We start from the raw sequence: 23,134 nt of genomic DNA on the forward strand, positions 1-23,134 counted from the left end.
TCAAAGCTCATTATCCATTCCGGTCCCCACCCCCATCACGAGACCCCTGACTGCCCATACTAATGTGATACAGAGCAGCCAGATGCTGTTGGGCAGCAGAGGGAGGATTTTCAAAGGTTAACCCACAACGCATGACCCACATCAGTGCTGGACTCCCAGACCTCTGTGAGGACACCACTGCTGAAACGCCCTGTGGGGGTTAGATCATGTGGTGTGTCTGTCTGTGCACGCCATAGAGTTCAAATACGAGGCACACACACACACACACACACCATGCAGATTTATAATAATCAGATTATTACTAGAACAGTGCCAACAGCGCTGCACAGATTTATGTCTGAGCTCTGTCCTGCATTAAAAAGAGGTGTTGAGGTGCAGGAGGAGCACACGCTATCTGCTCCAGTGTCTGATGGTATGCAGCATTATCAACAAAAGGACGTCAGGGAGAAGCCATGAAGCCAGCTTGTGTGTATCAGAGCAGATGTATTGTAGGATACCTCTGTGGGCAGCAGGAGCCACGTCACTCCTCTCCTCATAGCAACAGTACTGGTGACCTACATGCTTTCTACACAGCCTACTCCGCCTGAGGTGGTGGAAAACTATGCAAATCCATACCAGATATCGACCTCCTCGCGCATTTTTAAAAATGTGCATACGAATTACACAAACTTGCATATCGGATTTCCTGCTAATACATGCATGCTCTCTGCTCCATCCTGCAAGAAAAGCGTTACGGCACGGATTAAAATCAAATGCATGTCAGTGAGTCTACATATGAGGTGTGAGAAAAATTAAAACTGCATACAAAGTGCTTTTTCCCCGCACAATCAGTCACTATTTTATTGGATGAAACATGATACAGGTCTCAAGCTTCAGCTTCAAAATGCAACATTCAACCATGAGCCACGTTTAAAAGCAGTACATTACAGATTCAGATACACCACGGAGGCAAGCTGCAGCGATAGCGGTGTGCATTACCTGTTATAACCGTATAAGAGCGATGCGAGCAGGGCTTTTTCCCCCCTCCTCTCTCTCGGCTGAAGTGGAGGCACCAGCACTAGCAAGGCAGTAGCTTGCGCAGTCATCTCCATAGCGGGCAGTGTCACAACCCAACCAACAGCACAAACTACTACCTCAGCCAGTACGTGGTCACAAAGCGAGAGATAAAAACGAGGACATTAAAAGACACGACTGAAAAACGCTGAAGAAATGCATCGTCTCGGCTCCAGCGACATTCCCATGCAGCCGGAGACGCTCCGTCCTCTCTCGCTTCGCTCCTCTCTTCTGTGCAGACTTGAAATAAGAGGGAAACCCCGCCCAAGCAGACCTGCTCCCTCCGCTCTCCTCCTCCTCCTCCTCCTCCTTTTCTTCAGTGCAAACCACAAAACGCTCCTTTCCCCTCATATGACCTACTGGATGATAAGAAACTCGGGCTCGAGGGCCTCCAGGGGACATTGAGAGGGAGCAGAGGGGTCCCTGCAGCATGCAGAGGTGGGTACCCGTGTCAGTTTGTGTGTGTGTGTGTGTGTGTGTGTGGGCACTGAGCACAAGGATTGTAGGTGTAAAGAGGTGTTTTCTATTCCTGAGCTCTCCCTGTTGTCACTATAACCCCACCTACTGTACAGAGCTGATAGCATACTGTCAGTACAAGAACACACCTGACCACCAGTGTCCAAAATATTCTCTTTAAAATGTCCCTCAAATTCAAATTATGCAGGACATAAAAATCAATATGTTACACTTCTGTGTATTTTGGGAATTATATCAGTGTGTTCATAAAATAACTAAAGTAATGAACATAAATGGAGGACAATATTTCTGATACATTAAAATGATAAAATAGAGTGAAACAGTATAAACAGCATTGTTGCACAGGAGTGACACAACAGGACTTCATTACGTGTTACCTGCTTGTAAAAAGAACCGGTACTGAAAATCTTTTATTCCCTCTGCTGTTTGTCTTTAAATGCTCTGTAAATTTTTCACAATAATGTGTCTATTAACTTTTATTATTCATAGAATCTTTTATTCCACTGAACTCCTTGGAATATTTTCTATTTCTTTTTTTTAAAAATTTTATTACTCATTTATGTGATTAATAAAGTTATCCGAATCTGAATCTGAATCTGAGATATTCAATTTAAGGGTATACTACGCAGAATTTCCCTAAAAACTAACGTAGACTCATACACAAGTAATCACTCTCACTCTCGAACTCAAGTTTATTTGCCCCCTCAGTGCAGTTCGTTTGGGCAGGTGTGAACACATTTGGGTGTGCACCAACACAACCAGACCGAGACCTTCTTGAACACACAGTGTACCTGTTTTAACTAAATCTCCATATTAATTGGCTTATGGATTATTTCAGTCACAAACTCCAGTTAGGCTGCACATTCTTCACAAGGGGGAGCTTTTTCAGATACTGTCAGACCTGTTCTACATGCTAAGTGATGACGGGAATCTCAAGGAGACAGCAGTTCTGACCATAAACTGTGTAAAAATAATGGACATTGCTATCTTAAAGTCAACCTCTGAAGCCCTGAGTTTGGCATTCTTCACCATCTTGGATTCTTGAAGCCAGAAGTGACCACATTTAGATTCATTTAAATTAGTTTTCATATAAATCGACCTTGGTACACTTGTTATGAACAGGAAAATTATCTATAGAGACCCAAACCATTTTTTTGTACCAGGCTGTAAACATGTTTATTTCTGCTGTAAAGTCAGGTATTTTAACATAGGTGTCTATGGGGATTGACTTGCTTTTGGAGCCAGCCTCAAGTGGCCATTTGAGGAACTGCAGTCTTTGGCACTCCTGACCAAGCCCCCAGGAAGTGTACCTGGCTTTTAAGACAATTTTTGTAGTGGCCAAACAGTGGAATTGTAACCTCTGAGACTTTTTCCCATAAACCTATACTAGGAAGGAGACATTTAGGTACATTTTTTTGAGCATTATAACCCCCGCAAAATGCCTCGTTTCACTATCTGGATTTAGTCCGTTTGACCTGATAATATTTGGAAAGTCCAGAAGAGCCACAACATTAAATCATTTTATCCCCACTTAAGTTAGCTGAGCACAGGGGCGTTGGTAGCGTAGTGGATAGTGCTGGCGCCCAATGTACAGAGGCATTGCCTCGCTGCAGCGGTCGTGGGTTCAAGTCCGGCCTGCGACCCTTTGATACGTGTCAGTCCCAATTCTCTCTCTGTCTCCCTATTTCACACACTGTCCTGTCAATTAAAGGCAAAAAACCCAGGAAAATAATCGTTAAAAAAACAACAAAAAAAAGTTAGCGGAGCGCTAGACCCGAAGTAGCCAGCTCGGCATGCGGAAGTCTCTGGTGTGTCTGCTCTATGAGCCCAATGATGTAGTTGCAGCACTGATTTTTGGCTTTTTTGGCTTCATGTACCGCCAATGCTGTATCCATGTCTCTTAATCCATCCATGGTTTTGACCAGCAGATGTAGACATTTAAAATCCGCTGCCTACAGGCAAAGAAAGAAGCAGCTACAATTTAAACACCTGCCCCACCTGCAGGCAAGAGCGGTTGTAGCTGCTGCTTTGTTTAGTGTGTTTGATAATGAAACAATTTGTAGGTGAATCACAACAACCACCTTGATGGACTATAACAGATTTACACCTACGGTTGTGGTGACATTTTAACGAGGTTCGGTCCGTTTGATATTCAAATAATTCTAATACTAATCTTTAGATAAGGACACTACAAATATTATTCTGAAATAAAAGTGACTGCTGCAGGGGAATCCTGGCTGATAGTAAGAGTGACTCTTCTTTTCATCAGGGATGTCACATTTTGAAAAACGGGTTTGATATTAATAGCTAATTATTTTGACCTTAACATGCATTGTAACTGAGCACACTCGGAGCACAGAGCTGATTGTAGAATTGTCCCATTTATTTTATACAGACAAGTACATCCCTTCTCAGATGGCTGGCTAAAGATGACATGGAATGTTACAGTAAGATTTGTTTTCTTGCATAAAATCCTCACTGTTGAAAATGTTGCAAAAGTCTAAGTGTTCATTCTTAAGATCAATAAAGCCCCGGTTTTTGCATTTGTTTTTGTTTTTTTTGTTAATTACATCATCAACACTATCACCACACACTGTACATCGACTCGGCCTCATCGGAGAATAAAACAAACTAAACTCAGAGGCAACACTGCAATTTTTTTTTTAAATCTCTGTAGTTAACACAAGAGTGCAGCCAGTCTGTATGAGAATGGAGGGGGCAGAGGCGTAATCAGCTCACATGAGAAGCATACGATGATGCGTATGAAGGTCGGGGTCATCAGCGTGGTCCGAGCGGTCCCCTGCTTACCGTGGGTTGCTTCATGTCACCGTAGATGGGGCTCACGTGGAGTTCGCGTCCGTGCGCTTGTGAAGCACGTGGGTCGAGAAGACACATTCAAGATTTCTTCATTATAAAAAACAAACGAGAGCGAGCCTGGTCAGGACTCTCCGTTCTGGACTCTGGAGACGGGTGGCTGCATAAAGTCTTTAAAGGGCCCCAGGGCCTCCTTCAGGGCTGAGCTCACCTCAGACGAGGAGCATGTAATGCACTCTACCAGTGTGGGGTACAGGGCAATCACTTGAGCCCATGTGTTGCCGTCCACTGCAGGCAGTAAACAAAAGAATCACAGAGCGAGAGGGGAAAAAAATACAAAGGAGGAGGAGTGGGGATGGGAGGGAGAGGAAGAAGAGAATTTGATTTGATATATTGTGATAGAAGGCAATCAGAGAAATCATTTCCTGGATAAAATTCCCACAGGCGTATGGAAATGAGTTTTGCTCTGAATAAAGGACGATGTAATGCAAACATCTTGAAGGGCACTTCAAAAACGTAATTTTAGAACGACTTCAATCTACCGCGGTTAAAAAATAATCATTTCTTGTAATTGACCTTGCTGGAAACGTAAACAGTTTTACCCAGATTGGAGATAAAACTCATTTGAAAAGTGGTCCCAACTGTACTCTGACACATTTATCTGAAATGAATAGATGATAGATACGGTGGCATTGTTGTATTTTTCAAGCTTTTTCACAGCGTCACCTCTCTCTAAGATCTGTTTAATCCTTGACACAGTTTGATACTCACCATTTTCTGGCTGTGTCTTTTTAAGTGAGTCCATCAAAGTGCTGATAGCTTTCAAGACAAAGATAATCTCTGTCACTTGTTGCCTGGAACGAAAAAGACCAAGGACCTTCATTAGCTACAAAGACATACAGTACAGAGAGCCTGGAGATGTTACAGTTCGAGGAGAGAGGGAGACAGTAAACACCTGATTTAAATATGTCTGTTTTTTTTCTGGTGAGAGCTGTTGAGTGCGAAGTTATAATTAGAGAAACAAGGCAACACAGACAAAAATGAACAAAGTTTGTGGACAACAGTGATGAGAGGTTTTGCAAAGGTTTACCCTCCATGACAATTTAGCAACAAGTATCCTTTTAGTGCATCAACCCACTAAGCCTTTGAAAACCATACTAACCTTTATGAGATAGGAAAGCTTTAGCGCGTAAGGGGTAGAGAGAGAGGGGACGGCATTGTGACAATCCCTCCGCTCCACTAGGTGTGCCTGTTTTCCTGGCTGTTCTTTTTTTGTTACAGGATGTGGGTCAAGGCAGAGGGCCGTCATTAACATCATGAGCCACACCTAAGCCTGGTGTGCTTCATGATATAAAGGCCCAATCCCATTTCTATCCCTTAAATCTTCCACTTGGTATTGAGTGCCCTCGTTTGCGAGATAACCCTTGATGAAGGAAGTGAGAAATATTATGGTAGAGATCTTTCCCTAAGAAATGTGACACCACTTCATGCAAATCGGCGTGGCCGACGTGCAGGCAGACGTCACGCGTAGTAGCGACGCAAGATACCGGTAGTTATTCAGGTTTGAAAATGCCGGCTCCAGCGCTTGTGTTGTGGCGTGTGCTACTTGTGTTGTGGCGTGTGCTATGTTTATTCTTCTCCGTCTGATGAATCAACAGAGAAGAAATGCTGGAAACAGGAGCCGCCTACGACGTCTTCTAGTTCTGATCGATTTTCTTCGGGTAAGTCGATTTGTTTAAATATTTTGACGCTGTGTTCAACCAAGTTGCTGATGAGTTTACGCTCGCCCAACCACCTGTTGTTTGTATAGCCTACATTCCGATAGTACAGTAACAAATTGTACCCTAAAACCTGCCGAAGTTGCTGACTTCGCAACGTGTTCTGGTCGGGGCTCCCTTGGAATCTAGGGCGTGTTTTAAGTGTTGGAAACCACTTCCACTACCTCAATTCTGTTTTGGGGCACCACTACCCTAAACGTGAACGCGCACAACCAAGTGCAAGCGGGTATTTCTCGGGGAAGTGTGGGTATTGGGACAGGCCCAAAAGCTCATTTCCACACACCCATACACGCAGACATGGCTGTTCACTGACTTTCACTTTTACTCAGCTATTTATCTTTTTTTTTTGTAAATGAATATGCTTTTAACGATTTATACAATCGTCTCGTCTCCCAATATTGTTGCAGTCAAAGAGCCAGGATGTAACAACATGCAGCAAAAGAGGCTGAGTTGGATTCTACCAGGTGAGCTAATGGGTGCCCCTACATTGACTAACTTTTAAGCACTGTTTGAGCATGGCTTGGACAGAGAGGGACGAAATTTGTGATGGTGCGTCATTGCATCGCCCTGAAAAAGGGACGAAAATTAGCACTTCCATTCTTGTGTCATTTTTCCACCACTGCCCGTGGAGCTTGAGCCAACAACTACCTATAACTCCTGCAGAGTCATTTGTCCCTGGAGTGGACCGTTCCCACTAAAGACAAAAGCCAGATGTTAGTGGGTGTTAGTGTTTGTTTTGTTTTTTTTCCAATGGGAAAGGGGCTTAAGATTCATTTTCCCTCCACTGTACATGAGATAGGAGGCAAATCAGTATACTATGTTCATGATCATGCAACATGTTGAGCTGTAGCAAGCAGCGAAAATAGACGAAATGTTGCTCAAGAAATTAAATACAATCAAGTGGTCAGATTTATAAGAACTTGATGGTGTGTTGTGGTTGGGTTATGGTGTTGCATTACAGCCACGGGAAAGACCTTCTCCTGTTTGTATCTTACAAACCAACTTTTATAATGTACAATTTATAAAAACTATTTGCTGTAAATTATGCAGTTTTACAAATACATCAATATGAGTACTCCAGCTGTAGCATTGTACTCCTATGACAATGTGCGACTCATGATGGACAGTGAGGGGGATTAAAAGGTCGAAACTGATGCAGCAGAATCTGAGCATGTGAGCTGACAGGCAAAAACTGCACGCTAAACACCAAAATGCCTTCCCCCATTTCATGAGTTGCTCTAAAAGTACCCAGATACCAGAGCTATGCTGAACAGACTAAGCAGCACAAGACCTGAGTTGTGGAGCAGATCCAGAGATATTGTCTATTATACATCATTTTTCTCATGTTTTTCTTTTATCTTGTCTCAATATACCAGTATTAAAAATAACCGTAATATATATACATTGAAATATTGATATTGTGTTAATAAAACACATATGATAATATCATGTAAATAATCCAGCGCCTCTTAAATCACTTCCGTTTGTTCTTGTTCTTGCATTGTCTCCCTCTCCCAGCACCATGTGGTTTCCTTTTCACCATCTGTTAAGTGTAACTGCTCTTTTTGTACAGTTATGGTTACTGACTCTCTCTCCACCATGCTACACTCGTATTTTGAGTGTAATTCATTTGCCAAAAAAGAGACAAAATGCAAAATAAACAAAGTTAATAGCATTTTTCCCCCCCCAAAAAATCATGATTATATCTTTTGGCCATGATAATCGTGAAGTGAAGTCTGATATTGTGCACTCTCCAAGATCTGTAAACACACTCAGATGTGTAAAATTATTCCACTCTAAGTCTAACACAGATTTGTAATACACTGGATTTACATAGCGCTTTTCAATAAGATGAAATAATCAATAGGGAGGTAGAGAGGGAAATAATGCGGACAGGGCGAAGTGCATTCATTTTAGAGGTTATAGGCAGTTTGAAAAGGTGTGTTTTGAAGGTTTTCTTGGAGGTTATGAAGGACGGGGGTTATGTGGTCGCGGGAGTGTGTGAGAAGACGAGCAGCTGAGTTTTGGATATACTGTAGTTTCTTCAGTTTTTTGGCTGACAAAGCATTAAGGAAACTGTTGCAGCAGTCCAGTCTGGTGTTGTATGACGTGAAACCATTTCTTATTTTTCATATTGTATATAATTTGCTCTTCAAGCTGTTTTTTACATGCTCTAATGACATTATGCAATCCATGATTTTCTCATTCTCACATATTTTTAATCTCATTTTAAAATATTTTGTTTAAAATGTTTGAATTTAAGCAACCTTGCAATTGCTTTTAATATGTACATCATAACTATCCTATTTTTATGAACTTCCCCAAACACCCATTTGCTATTTTCTGTGCTGATGGCGCAATTTCCCCTTGGGAACCATTTAACGTTCATCGTTGCTTAGGAGGCAAAAAACAGAAGCGTGTTGCAGAATGAAGCGTTACACCCAACACTTAAATAAAGTGCTAGTGTACAAAACTGGAGAAATACCGTGGTTTTGTGCTGTTTACGAGAGAGAAAATGAAAAATGATGGATGATGGGTGATGGATGCATAGCTGGAGCTGCGGTGGTCTTGGTTTTGCATTGTGAAATGTCTCAGTGGTAAAATGATGTCGCTAACAAACACCAGTGTTCAGAGCTGAATTTCTGATTTTAGTCTGTCATAAAACATGAAGGAAAAAAAAAAAAAAAAAGGGTGCGTGGGATGTACCTGGGCAGGGGGCAGCGTCCACTCAACCTCTCATCCTCTACGTAGCGTCGGAGAACATCCTGGGATCTCTTGAGCAGCACAGAGAGCGCCATGCGGGAGATGTAGCCCTCCTGCGGGGTGGACACCTTGTTGCTGAAGGAAAACTGCAGCAGCGTCTCAAAACACACCTTAGAAAACTCCTCCCTCATCCGCACATCGATCTCTGCCTCTGTCAAGGGAAAACCCTTTGCATGTTAGACATTCTGCTGACGCCGCTCGCCAGAGTGATTTACAATGAGTGGACAGACGGGGCTTTACTGTCTTGAGGAGTTTGACAGAAGCCATTGTTGGTGAGGAGCCACAGGGAGGGCTTTTGCAACAAACCAATGACTAAATCTTTTCAGTATGATTCCAGCACTTGGCCAATCTCGCTGTCCCATCAGGGATACAAAGTAAACAACACAGCTGAAGTCAAATTATTTTAGCTGCCAAAGTTGCATCTTACCTGTAAATGAGGGAGACTGAGAGTGAATGGAGCCTCTATTGAGCATAGTCATGATCTGGCCAACAAAGTCTTTGGGGATGAAATTGGCAAACGGTAAAATCTCTGTGCTGATCAGCTGGACCACCTAAAATGAGGAGGACACAAAGCTGGTGTTGGCTCCTACACAGAATCACACTGACATGCTGGGGGCTAGAAACAAGTATTTACCTCGACATCAATCGCTTCATTCTTCTGAAATTCCTGGATGGACAAGTTATCTGGAGGTGTGCTATAAAAGGGAAACCCCAATGAGTTTGGCACTCAGAGCTTCGAAATTATACATTCTAAACTTTAAATGTGTAAATCTGTACCTTTTGGTAAAAAGAAAGTCTTCAAAGGCATTGGCTAACTCTGGCCACATGGTGTCGAACTTTCCCGACGAGGCGTGCTGGCGTGCCACCGGCAGTCCAATAGACAGCACCTTGAGCAGAGATGACACGGCGAGCTTCCAGGTGCTCTCTGATGGACAGGCATACTTCAAACCCAAGGGCATTCTTAAAGTCTGAAGGGTGAATGGAAAAACAAAGGAGGAGACAGCAACAATAAAACATCATGAGACTCAAACACAGAGTAAGACTTCAAGGTAAAACCAACTGCAGCACCCTGCATACCTTTCACCGTCCTCTTTCATACTGAAATGTGAAGAGACTTTAATTCATAGAACAAACATCAAAGCAGGAAACAGTTTCTGCAGGCAGTGGTCCTATTCGTTCTACAAAAGCAGACAAAGTAATAGACTGTCGTTTTGACAAAGCCCTCTTTTCAGAGAACAGCTGGGTTCCCCAAGGTTGAGATTTTACAAGTATTGCCTTCTTGTTTTGGAGACAAAAAGGGGTGGGGGCCAGATTTGGATTTGTCCACTGGGAGGCTTCATAATAGCTCCTTGGCAAATTAACTCTCCTCAGTTTGAGGTTTCTTTTAAACAGACTCTGGGAAAAGAGCAGTTAAACGCAGGTGTCAGAAACCGGGTAAAATAGAAGACTCAGTGTCAGCTTTAAGAGGTCGAGGCTTTTAGTGACTTGCACTGACAAAATCTTTTGGTTTCTGAGAGACTGCATTCAGAAAATATTGATATTTGGCACCAACTGCACCTCACATCTGCTGCACTGAAGATGTAAGCTTTGAGATCAATACTATCAGAGAGGCAAGTGGAGTGAAAGTTGCCCACAGGCTGGTGGACACTGACTGACTCCTCAAGACAGCTAAGAGAATTAATTATTTCAAAACATACTCACAATATTCAGTTAGCATATTCCTAACTGATTCACAGTTAGCCTATTAGAGGACATGACATGACTACGACTTCATATCCACAATGTGTCTGTTTGTTAAAATCTGCAACACCTCAAGGTATTCAATATCCATATAAAACGTGGTGCTCTGCCCTAGTAAGCAAATGGAAAACACCTGTTGTGACATCACTGATAGGACACGCCAGAAGTTCAACTTGCCTAAAGGTTTCATCCCACAGATAGCAGTGCAGCAGCAATTTCCTGCCCTGTGTGATTCTGTGTTTATATACTAAACAAACAAAACCGTCTCACAACATCACTCCACACTTTCTGACTGCACTGCACAGGGTTCAACAAATACTGGTGCTCAAAGGGCTGAGAGTTCTCTAATTGCACTATGTATTGTGACGTCTGTTTTACAACTTTGTGTCTGTTTACTTCCTGTCAACTCCACGGTAATGTTACCTTCACCTCTGACCTTGGTGATCAAAGTGCTTTTTCATCCCTAAGTTAGTTACTTTGGCTTTGTTTATTGTTAATAGTATTTCACCTTTTGTATTTGTATACAGTGTTTATAATTATTTCAATAGCAAGGTTAGCCAGTCAGCTAGCCTAGCTGGCTACTAAAATGAAGAAAAGCACTGTCGAGTTAATGAAGGCAGCCAGCTCTATGGACCTTTACTGCTAGCTTTCGCAAAACAGTGTATTTTTGGCAACTCTTTAAAGAACCAAGTGTAAGAAAGAGTAAACTAACGTTAGCTAAGCTCTGAAAATCAGGCTAACGTTGGTGCTCCACTAACACTACCAATTACACTACATACAAACACAGAATGGCGGCACAGGGGTGCACTGGTTAGCATTGTCGCCTCACAGCAAGAGGGTTCCTGGTTCAAACCCGGGGTGGGGGAGCCCTTCTGTGCAGAGTTTGCGCGTTCTCCCCGTGTCAGCGTGGTACTCCAGCTTCCACAGTCCAAAGACATGCAGGGTAATTGGTGACTCTAAATTATCCGTAGGTGTGAATGTGAGTGTGAATGGTTGTCTGTCTCTATGTGTCAGCCCTGTGATAGTCTGGTGACCTGTCCAGGGTGAACCCTGCCTCTCGCCCAGTGTCAGCTGGGATAGACTCCAGCCCCCCTGTGACCCCCGACAGGATATGAAGTTACGGAAAATGAACGAATGAACAAACACAAACGGTAAATCCTATCAACAATATGTACAAAGCTAACTGTGAAAAGTTACGTAACTAACGTATGGATGAAGAAGTACATCCATATATATACAAAGGTCTGAAGCAAAGGTAACATTGCTGTCAAGGTGACAGGAAGTAAACAGACATGAAATTGTTAAAATGAATATACAGTACAACTTCAATTAAACACCCAGTCCCTCTTATTAGCCCGGTGTGGCTACACATTTTGACAAATAAACGCTTGTCTAAATTAGACGCCTGGTCTGGTTGCCAAGCAGTCGGATAAATAAAACCAGGTTGTTGGCTACCTCAAATTATGTGTCCATTCCTCATCTACCTTGTAGGTTATTCATACTTTAGTCAGTAAGAGTTCATCAAAAGGGTTTTTCATAAAGTTGTGAGTATTGTTTTAACGGGGTAGAGTGTTGTTGTGTAAGTATGCCGGGTCCCGTAATCCCGTAGTACCATAATTCACTCTGTCTCTGATGCCCTCTGTCAGAGCAAGATCAAATGAAGGATTCATAACTGATATATACGGAAGCGTATTGCATTCACTTGACAAATAAAAAAGCGCTGTTTTTCTGAGTAATTTTTTTCTGTTTATCGGAGTAATTTATTTATTTTTCTGTTTTTGGTGTAATATTTTCTGTTTTTCTGAGTAATTTTTTTCCCTGTTTTTTGTGGTAATTTTTTTCTGTTTTTCGTGGTAATTTTTTTTTCTGAACGAGGAGACGAGATACTTCAAAATCTCACGAGAAGCTCCCACCTGGCACCTGCAAGTGACCGGTGCCTGCGTTGAGTCGACAAACTAATGATAACACCATCTATATGACTTAAAGACAAGAGTATCTCCCAGTGTCTCAAACCCAAAACAAAGTAAAACTGGATTAAACTAAACAAGCGGGTGCATGTTTGCTTCCATTATATCGAGCTCTCAAGAAAGGAATGAAAGCGTCTGTTGTTATATTGCTCTCTTAACTCAGAAAAAATACTCAGAAAAACAGAAAAAAATTACCGCGAAAAACAGAAAAAAAAAATTACAATGGAAAACAGAAAAAAAGACACCGAAAAACGGAAAAATAAAAAAATTACTCCGAAAAACAGAAAAATTTACTCAATAAAACAGTTTTTTTTTTTATTTGTCAAGTGAATGCAATACGCTTACATAGATATATTATCTGAAGCCAGTTTTAAACAAGTAATATTTATACTGGTTTAAATAAACAATCTGATTGGATTTCACAATCTTTGCTGCTTAACAGTTTTGTGTGAAAGGAATTAAAGGCCTGTCTCACATAGATGCCTGTTCAAAATATAGGCCCATTGATTTCAGTGAGTTAAGCAAACAACAGCCCGGACTATTAATTGAAGTTTTACGGTATGTCACACTACATTATGGAAGTAAATAGTTGAAAGTGTAGAAACATAATTACCTAATTGGGCTAGTTTAAAAAAAAAAAGGTGCTTTGATATTGGTAATAAGGTTTGATCATTAATCATTTTCTTTAAAAAAAAAATCATTGTTTCTGAGTTTTTATAATAACAATACCAGAAAACAAATTTTCTATCAATCCCAGATCTTTATTGGAAGTCTAGTGATCATAAATACCAATCATGAGGAAAATACCTTAATGATGTTCTGCAGAACCTTCTCATTGATGACAGCTTTGTGGCACGCTGTTTTATGGTACAGGTCCACCACCACCTCCAAGGAGCGCTCAGCAAAGGGCACATAGTTTAAGGCAACCCATTCTGCCTGTAGAAGCAACAGGATTTAACAAGAGGAAAGAAAAACAGGAGTGGATGTTACTCAAACAAATCTGAATACTGTTATTTCTACTTTATGGCAGAGCCACATTGAAAGCAGTTTTTAAAGGCACACTTTGTATAAGTACACAATTAGCACAGATATTTATTTGACAGTTGCAGTGGCTATTAGTCTGCTTCAAGTTTTGTTAGGCTCATATGACCACAGCCGCAATGTTACAGCCAAAAAAATGACTTGATGCTACAAAGTGTGTCTTTAAGAAATATAAATCGAACCACACGTGTGCTTATGAACAAAATCACCAAAGAGACAAAATCAACTGAAAATGGAACAGCACAGGGGCTGTGCACACAGAGGCATAACCACCAGTTAGTGGCAGGCAGAAAAGGGGGAGCATGGAGTGAGGAGACGCAGATGAGACGTGAAAGCCTACCATGCGGTGTGATAATTCATCTACCGCAGAGGGTAGGTCGTCACCATTCAGCACAGCTTAGTAAAACTATAGAGGGGGGGAGGGGGGGGGGGGGGGGGGGGTCTGAAGGAGATGACGGAACTCACCGGTGCAAAGAGCTGGATCTAAAATGGTTATCCAGTGAGTAGTCCCAAGAAACAGAATGAGAGAAGATCGCAATTAATCTGCTGTTTTAAGTTGTGTCGAATTTGCAGTGGCTTGTTGGCTAAATGAGATTCAATGACCAGGACTGATTTAGGGGAAAAACCACACTCACTCCTAGCACCAAGGACATTTGAGGCAATCTGACAACCCTGTGTAAAAGCCAACAAGGCAATAAAGACCACCCGTAACATCTGTTTAGCTGGGTGGGAATTTTGTTTGACCCTCGCACTTAAACAATTTAAACAGATTCAGATTCAGATGGGGCTGAGTCTGGACCCCACATGTAGCACTAACAGACTGGCAGTCAGGATTTGAGACATGAAATGTGTAACATTTCTTAGCATAACTGCACCAGCCTGCCTGTGTTTGACTGAGACAACTCTCAGCATTCCCCAGACGACAAAGCACCTGCTGGATTTTGTAGGTATCCGCAACAACAGTGAGTAAGAAAGACACTGATATCAGAAGAATGTTGTGAAAAGACTCCTCCGTTCTTGAGAAGAAATGAGAATTGTTTGTGGTTTTATAAATGAAGTAATCTTGCTCAAGATCACTGGGAAATAAATGTTTTTTTAATGAATCTGAACTGTGATTGAACTGGAAAGTAGTGAAACTTTCCTCTGGCGTGCTGCCAGCAAGATGAAGCATGAGGGAGGGAATATAAGGAAGAAATGGCTTTGGGCTACTGATGGGGGTCTTGAAGAACCTGTCAGTCTCATGAATGGGTCATGATAGGGGCTTCTTAAGACTAGACTGAAGGAGGGAGGGAGGAGGGGAGATGCCTCATGAACATCAAAGAAGAGGGATGATCTTGTTGAGAATGGCTGAAGAGAGAAGGGCAATGGATAACAGTGTACACCATCCAACATTTTAATGAAACAAACTGGAGAAAGGCACAAATTGCAAATGAAAAACCAAGCAGGTAAACAGCCAATTCAATTTTCCCCTACCTGGTTGTATTTGGCATTGGCCACGTGTTTGGTTTCCATCCTGCCGTACTGAGGAGGCTTGCAGGAGAACTCCACGAAGAGTAGCAGCTGTTCAAAGATGGCTGGGTACATGACCTGCAGGTTCTCCGGGCCCACACAGATGGCCTGCAGCAGGGAGGATAGGGAGGAACAAACACTGCTGACTTCCACCACGGGACTGCATGTTGCATAATTTAGCAGACTGACACATTGTTTCCTGGACTGAGTTGACACAAAATCGGAAGAAATAACTTTTGGTTGACAGGGGGAGTGAGGGTCTGGAATACAAAGACATGGTATTCATAGCAGAGAGGACTGAGGTTGCTTTATCAAGTCAAAGTATCAATTAAAGATACAAGGAAATGTTCTGTCCTAATTATATTCTGTGTATCATATTATCAGGCATTGCTGAAACGACTGATACGCTTCACATTTGTTGGTTCCAACTCATCAGATGAGAGGATTTGCTGTTTTTCTTTTTATTATTTGAAAAACAATTGTGGACTCAAAAACAAAACCAGCGATTTGAAGACATGCCCTCAGGCTCTGAGAAATTGTGACAGGCATTTTCTGACATTGTAAAGACTAAAAAAACACTATATTAATTACAGGGGTTAAAGCAAGAAAAAATTTTGTGCCTGAAATGTGGAGCATGGAAGATTTGTGTGCCTGAAATCTGAAATCTTTTCCAGAGCGGGGGGCTTGGTGTTGCGGTCNTAGGCTGTTGGCAAAATTGTATCGCGCTTGATGTGAATTAAACAGACAGTTACGTCAAAATTTCGCCTCTGGGCAAGCATGTCATCATTGAAATGGATCATATAACGTTGTGGTGGTGACTTTAAAACTTCAGCATAGAGGACTTTTATTGCAACTTTGGTTTCTGTCTGCTTTCTGTTACCTTACCTTCAAAATTACCGCTGGCTTACCGGAGCCTCTCCTGCTCAGTCTGAGCTCTGTGTCTCAATGTGACATGATGTGAAAGCATGCACAGGCATCAGTGTTGATTGTCTATCACTTGTGCCATGTAACCAATCAGAGGGGGCTGTAGGCGGGACATTGTTACAAAGCCCAGTGCAGTGGGGACTGCAGGCAGGGAGCGAGACGGCTGTATCAGAGCCAAAGAAGCGAGTTTTAAAATACATTTATTTGATTGGTTATCGATGAAAAAACGTCCAATGCCGATTACGGTAAACAGTAGGTTGTGTTTACTCGCACACTGTGCGCCTAAATCATTTTCCTGGTTCGCACATATATATATTTTTAGGGGTAAATGTGAGTGAAATGCTTGCACTGCAGAGCACTTCTGCCCGTGCCGCACAGAAACTTCACCACGCCAGAAATCCAGCGCTGTGGCGGAGAACTTTAACCCCTGTAATTACATGCACAGAGCTCATAGAAAGGTGCAGAATAAAAGCATTGCTTTCCCTAAAAAAAAGGATTGTGAGTTAAACATTTTAAAATTTTTGACGGGTACAAAATGAATATTTTGTTTACCTCTGTGTAAGATGACTGAAGTTTGGTTGCTGCTTCTAACAAGGCTTGCGAGCCAATAGCATATTAGCGATTAAGAGTCTTCATAGTTGCAAGTTGAGGTGGGAGGCGAATGGTCAGTCAACGTCTGCCTGGTTGTCACAAGCTAACGCAGCAGCAGTGGCTAACATGTAGCCAGTAAACTCACACTGACACCAACACGGCTCATCTCTGTTGTTGCACCTGTTAATAACTGTTGGGTAACATTAGCCATGTCATGCCTACAGTTAGCTCTTTAATCATGTGCATGCAGGCAGACTCTGTTCCTGGTGAGGAGCTCACACTCCTGCAGCATTAGTCTCCTAGCCGGAGGTGGATGCTGAGGGTCCGCATGGGTCTCATGATAAACAGAGAGCGAGAGCAGGGTAAGTCATGAGAATAACGTTACTATGAGCTGGTACAAAGTCTCACATGCTCTATCATAAAATATGCAGGTTGTGCAACGAACTGGCAACCACTGTTGCTTCAAGCAACAGCGCTGCACTGACATTATGTAGTGGAAGGGGGGGTTGTGACATGTAGTTGCAAACGTTATCAGCAGCACCTTCAAGAAGTCATTCGCCGCATTGGAATATACTGGATAAACACTGGGTTAAAGCATTAGGACGGCTCCCACACATCACTGCAAATTTCTTTGGCAGGGGTGTAAAACTTCTTTGAATGATAATGTGAAAATACCTGGGGGCCTGCCGCTTCTCACATCATATTGGTTATTTAATCACATACAACTGACAAACACAACTGTTTTATCTTTAAATGAAAACTGCTCCTGAAAGCAGTGGCCCCCTCTCTTGACTTTATCTTTCTTTGCTGCAGCCATGTCTGCTACCTAGCAGAAGTTATCTGGTGTTAGGTAACTGTTTGCTGGTTTAACGTCTGTTCATGAAAACACATTAGCTCCGCCTGTGTATGATTGTCCTGCCATTGCAAATGCAAAGTGACCAGGTTTGATTAACCAATACTGTGTTAACCATATGTATGTTTTGAAAGACAGGCTGAGGACTGTTTAAAATCGATCCGTGGGCCACAGTTGGCCCCTGAGCCAGACTTTGGACGTGACTGTTCTAAGGAATAACTTTTGGTTTACTTGGCTCACTGCATTTTAAGATTTTAAGATTTTACTATCTTTTAAAAATTATTTCTGAGAGTGTAAAGAAGAGTAAGAGGGGGGGGGTGACATGCAACAAATGTCCCCTGCCTGATTCAAATCAGGGACACTGCGGTTACATGGTACGTGTCTTAGACTCCTAGATCACCATGACACCCCACTTGGCTCTTTTTTCTTATTCATCATATGTTAAAAGGCTCATGGTTTGCTCCCATATTTTTGTTTCCTGACACTACATTGTGCTTTACTCACCTTCTGCAAAACATCCAGGGCGATGAGCACCGCTTCCTGCAGGCTGGTGAGCACCGCCTCAGTGTAGGAGGGGAGAATGAAGGGCGAGGCATCGCTGCTAATAGGCACGGACACGGCCCCATGGAGGATGACCCCCAGCTTCTTCAGATCCTCCATACTGAAGTTGGCTTTTATGTGCTGGTAGAGCGCTGGGAAAATCTGGATCAACGCTGTGAGGAAAGGCTGGCTGGGGATGAAGGAGAACTTCTCTGTCGGGCCACTAGGTGGTCTTGTGCTGTCCGTTCCTGTTCGATACCACGTGTTCCAAGCCGACCACCACAACGCAGAGTCTTCCAAAGCTGACTCCTCCCCTGGGGGAGGGGCCTGCAGCTCCGCGCCATTGTATCGTGTCAGCCGCTCGACAAGTGAATCTGAACGCACCAGGGGTCTGCCGGGACCGGATGCCGAGAGAGGGTCGATGAGCACTGGGGGGACGCCCATAGCAGCGAGTGCGTCACCTGCTTTATCTGAGTCTTTAACAGGTGTAACAATCTGTAGGATCTCCTGAAAGCTTTTGAGGGCAGCCAGCGAGACCTCGTTGTTTTTGCTGAGAGCAGCTGACTGAATGTGGTTCAGCAGCACCTCCCAGGCCTCGAAGAAATCACCTGCAGATTCACAGCGCAATGATAAGAGAGTGTGAGACTGCCAATTAGCAGCCTTTGTCAGCTGTAAATAAAGTGTGACAATTATGAATTTGATATGTGAGGTTTCAAACCAACAGAGGCAAATAACAGGAGTTCAAAGAGGCCACATAGTGAGAGCTGTGCCAGAACCGCAGGTGTATCAGTCGCAAACACAGCTTCCCGTTCATATATTTAGTTAATATGAATATGAGCTTATTTTGAATGACATACAATTATCCTAGGAGGCCCATACGGTGATATTATATTGCCAGCAGCAGTTAGTCATCTTATCTCCGCTGTATGTAGGAAGAGCAGCGTTCCCCTAAGTGATTTAATGTGTAGTAGGCTGGGAATGTGTTGTATATTATGAGTCACCTCTTGTAATTTGGCACTGGCTAAAATGTTCAGAGGGATGAGTGCAGTTAATGAGGAGCTCATGTTTTATCATTCATATCTCTCTGGAATGTTAATCCTGTCCGTATGGGGCTTACCATGACTTAATGTGTGGTAATATAGCAGTAAAAACAGCCGGGCTGTGTCTGAACTTTCGCTACACTTGGCAGAGGCTTATGAATATATTTTGATATGTAATTTGCATCGTTTACAATTCTGTGGCAGACTGCAGCAGCTTGTCATAGTCTACCTCAATGCACAACAGCACTGGATACAGTGGTTAAAGGGATAAATTGGATCTGTTGAAGTGGGGCTGTATGAGGCACTTATCTATAATCAGTGTATGACCTACAGTAGATGGTGGTCGCTCCCAGTTTGGAGAAGCAGTGTACTGCTGTGGAAAGGGTCTGCAGCAAAATGTATTTAAGCCATGTAAAAAATATATTTTTAGTTTTAATGTATGCTACATTGAGAATATTTTCACTGCTTTACCTTGCAGCGCAAAACCCTTCCCGACAAGGAAGCTGTTAACGGCTTAGGTTCCCCATCACTCTCTGGCTCTCGTCAAAGGCACCAGACTCCACTGAGAAAAACATTAATTTTAGCTCGCTACACATGGAAGTAGCTGTCTATCGCTGCCTTGATCAGTTAGTTAGTTGGTGTTACTGTGTGACTCTGTTGAATCCAAACTTACTCTTTCAAACACCGAAGTCACACAATAATGCAAACTAACTAACTGATAACGGCAGCGGTAGACCAGAAACTCCTGTGTTAGGCATTGAGTAAATAACTGTTTTTCTCAATGGAGTCTGGCTTTGAAGGGAGCAATATAACTTCTTCAGTTCCTTGTCAAGAGTAGACTCACAAGTCAGTCAGTCAGTTTAGACGCTTTGCTTAACTAAAGACTGATGACTTTCTCCCTGATTTTGTGTTTAGATGGGCGGATACAATTTCAGAGTTTAAAAAAACTCCCTACGCTGCAGAACCAATAGTAGATCCGCAGGGCGGTCCTTCGGTGGCTCGCTGAACTCTTGTGCTCGTAAACATAGTCCCGACTAGAAACGCGTGTAGCTGTACAAAATGGCTCAGCCGCGCTCGCAGAAAATGCCGTCAAAGTTAGTGGATGTTTGTTGTGTTTGGGGCGACACATTCTCGCCAACTAATAGAAACAAATAACACATAATCTTTTACAAGGCCATGACTCATCCGTCCGGCCGGACTATAGAGGCAATCGCCTTGTTGTTTACAAATACTTCCGGGTAGAAAACCAGCAGAGTTTAGCTAACGTTACATATACATATATATATATATATATCACATTTTTCACGTCACTATATCACCATTTAGACTAATCTGATGTTTGTAAGCGCACATTTCCGGGAGGGCGTGTCCTTTTCAAAAATGCAAGAGGCGTTGCTTTGTTGCCGGCCGTTTTCGCCGGTGTGTTAAACACACTTTAGAGAGGAGTGTCCCCAGACTATCAGAAGGCGGAGATCTCTGATTATCTGGTGGCGAGACTATGTCAAGAGGGGCAGTCTGATGGCATTGTAAGGCAGTGAAAATATTCCAAATATAGCATACACTTAAACTGATATAGACTGAATACATTTTGCTGCTGCCCCCTTCCACTGCAGTACATTGCTTAGCTTCCGTGTTGGTACACCTGCCTGCTTCTTCGAAGACTGACCTGGACTGTTAGTAATAAACTGACTATGGATAAGGATAAATACCTCATACAACTCCACTTCCAAAAATCTAAACTACCCTTTTAAGTATCAGAGCAGATTGTGCCAGGCTTACCTAACTGCTGCAGGAGATACCGCCTCGTATTGAAAATGCGTGCCACCCCTGCCAGCGTCAGCACCCACGTCTCTGCCCACTGTTTTTCAGCTGTGTCGCGGGAGTGGTGAATGAGGATGTTCCCACCACCAGACTCAATCTTCTCCTTGTCTGCTGTGGTGGACGATGTCCTCACACAGTCTAGCAGGTGGAACAGTACCTAGTGGTGACACAAAGATAGTTAAACCAGCAGGAAGAGCTCCAAAGACAGCCCACTGGGAGTCTATGATCATTTAGAATAAGATAATAAATACAAAGTATATCTCTAAGGAAAGGGAGGTGTATTTCAGCCCCTTTATTGCAGTTATATTTTGTACAAACATTACTGATGACAGCCTCCTCCAGTTTAACTGAATCAAAAGACAATTACACATTCTTGCATACTACCTTCCAGACCACAATATGCCATGTTGGCTGCTGCAGCAGCGTCCCGTGGGCAGCGATGGTGGAGAACAACGTTTGCCCGGCGCTTTTGCGCACAGCAGGCCGTGGGTCGACACACAGCTCGCCCAGCTTGGCGTACAGGCACAGCCACAGGCAATCGAAGGGAGGGGCGGGGTGGAATGGCCTGTTCAGGGTCTCTCCTCTCTCCTGTGCCTGCTTCTGCAGAGCCTCCTCCTCCCTCTCCAGCTCCTGTGTGATGGCTTCGCCTCTTTGGAAAAAGTAGTCCGAAATGTTCCACTGTGGGGAAAAAGGGGAAGTGGGGGTAGAGAGCGCGGGCACAAATTGGAGAGGAAGGTTAGTAAAAATGCTTCTGGCAGTTCAGCTATCCTATTACCATAAAGTAATCTCGCAGGAACTGCCACACTCCAAGAGAAATAATCCTGCAAACCACAGATCAATATCGGGTTTGCATGTCCTGAATGCAGTACAAAGTATCTATGAGATGTCAGTAGAGTGCTTAAGTGCTGGTAAATTAGATAAGATAATGCAAAACAAGGAATTATGTGATATAATAATTGTCTGATCATATTATACACACTGTGTTTCAGCTTTACTACTGGAGAAGAAAAGTGTCCAACCTGTCGATCTGTCACAAACAAATTTCTTTTCAATAATACTTAAGACAAGGCAGGAAGTTTCTTTAATTTCTGTTTTTAATTTATATAACTTTGTTAGTATAGCTGCTTCACCTTTAGTTGCACACATGCACACCTGTATACTGACCACTTACATCATACTATTCTACTTGTGGCCTCTCAAAGCTCCGTAGACCAACTGATAAAACGTTTTCTGAGCATTTTACAGAATATAATGCATCTTAACATAACACTTAAAAATAAAGACCACAAGACAAGTCATTTCACCAATAGGCCAATGGAGGTGAGGCTGATGTTGAGCTCTTGGTTCTGCAGGCCGAAGCTGCCGGCTACATCAACTACGATCTGGAGGCACGTGCAAGGCATGGTGGGCAGGAAGTCAGTCACCACCAACTGCAGGCACTGGAAGGCTGTTCGGATCAATGACTCGCTGAAGGGAAACAAGACACACAGCGTGCTCTGGTTGACTGCAGATTCTTGACTTGCTTGCTTGTATAATCGTAGTTACAACAGAAATGTAGGGTGACTCTCACAGAAGAAATGTTAGCATTTAACATATAATATGAACTACTTCAGCACAGGTAGAGCCCTGCCTCCTTTGTCCATCTCCTCCTCCTTAGTGCTCTTACCCTTGATCATTGCGGATGGCTCCTATGACACCCAGGACGAGGGGCCAGCCGGGCCCCAGGCTGTCTCCCTGGCTCTGCAGGATCTGCAGGACGCTCTCCAGCTGTTTCTGCCTGATGTCTGCGTGCAGCACGTTCGACAGCTCCTTCAGGGGGTTCAGCAACAGAAGCTGCAGCCGCTTGGGGACAGGAAGAGGGAGATGGTAACTGATTTGTTAGGTGACAGACAATTATCTGCTTAGAGTAAATTCTTACTTTGGAAATTTTGCTATTGCACTGCATAGTGCATACATACAACTCATACATTCAACATTTAGAACAGTTGAGTGTGGTGCATACACCTACAGTCATTTTTATTGAACTCACTTAGTAAGTCACTTAGCTGTCAGTAGTGATTTTCTGGGGTTGACTGTTACACTGACCTATAGATTGTATAAAAGAAGTGGATGTAGCCTCAGGGTTTAAAAACTGAAGCCAAAGCGGAGTGCCTTAAAAGGGATAGTGCACCCAAAAATGAAAATTCAGCCATTATCTACTCACCCATATGCCGAGGGAGGCTC

General features: G+C 43.0%; 1 protein-coding gene across 2 annotated transcripts in view; it reads right to left on the reverse strand.

The window, feature by feature from the left end:
• Positions 1-2,679: 2,679 nt before the first annotated feature.
• The window catches only part of mon2 (MON2 homolog, regulator of endosome-to-Golgi trafficking), a 58,452-nt gene continuing 37,997 nt past the window's right edge, over positions 2,680-23,134 (reverse strand). The window contains exons 22-35 of one of the 2 annotated variants that reach the window (XM_050073417.1): positions 22,578-22,753; positions 22,216-22,378; positions 21,296-21,589; positions 20,870-21,068; positions 18,015-18,658; positions 15,107-15,250; positions 14,099-14,116; positions 13,400-13,528; positions 9,663-9,853; positions 9,520-9,580; positions 9,313-9,436; positions 8,829-9,036; positions 5,116-5,198; positions 2,680-4,632 (exon numbers count right to left, since the gene is read on the reverse strand). In XM_050073417.1, coding sequence (XP_049929374.1) covers positions 4,469-4,632; positions 5,116-5,198; positions 8,829-9,036; positions 9,313-9,436; positions 9,520-9,580; positions 9,663-9,853; positions 13,400-13,528; positions 14,099-14,116; positions 15,107-15,250; positions 18,015-18,658; positions 20,870-21,068; positions 21,296-21,589; positions 22,216-22,378; positions 22,578-22,753 — 2,598 coding nt within the window. In that variant the 3' untranslated portion in view covers positions 2,680-4,468. The remainder of the gene's footprint in view (positions 4,633-5,115; positions 5,199-8,828; positions 9,037-9,312; positions 9,437-9,519; positions 9,581-9,662; positions 9,854-13,399; positions 13,529-14,098; positions 14,117-15,106; positions 15,251-18,014; positions 18,659-20,869; positions 21,069-21,295; positions 21,590-22,215; positions 22,379-22,577; positions 22,754-23,134) is intronic. The other variant, XM_050073418.1, reaches the window with a different exon arrangement.

This window comes from Epinephelus moara, chromosome 20 (genome assembly GCF_006386435.1).
Source record: "Epinephelus moara isolate mb chromosome 20, YSFRI_EMoa_1.0, whole genome shotgun sequence".
NCBI classification, from domain to species: Eukaryota; Metazoa; Chordata; class Actinopteri; order Perciformes; family Serranidae; genus Epinephelus; species Epinephelus moara.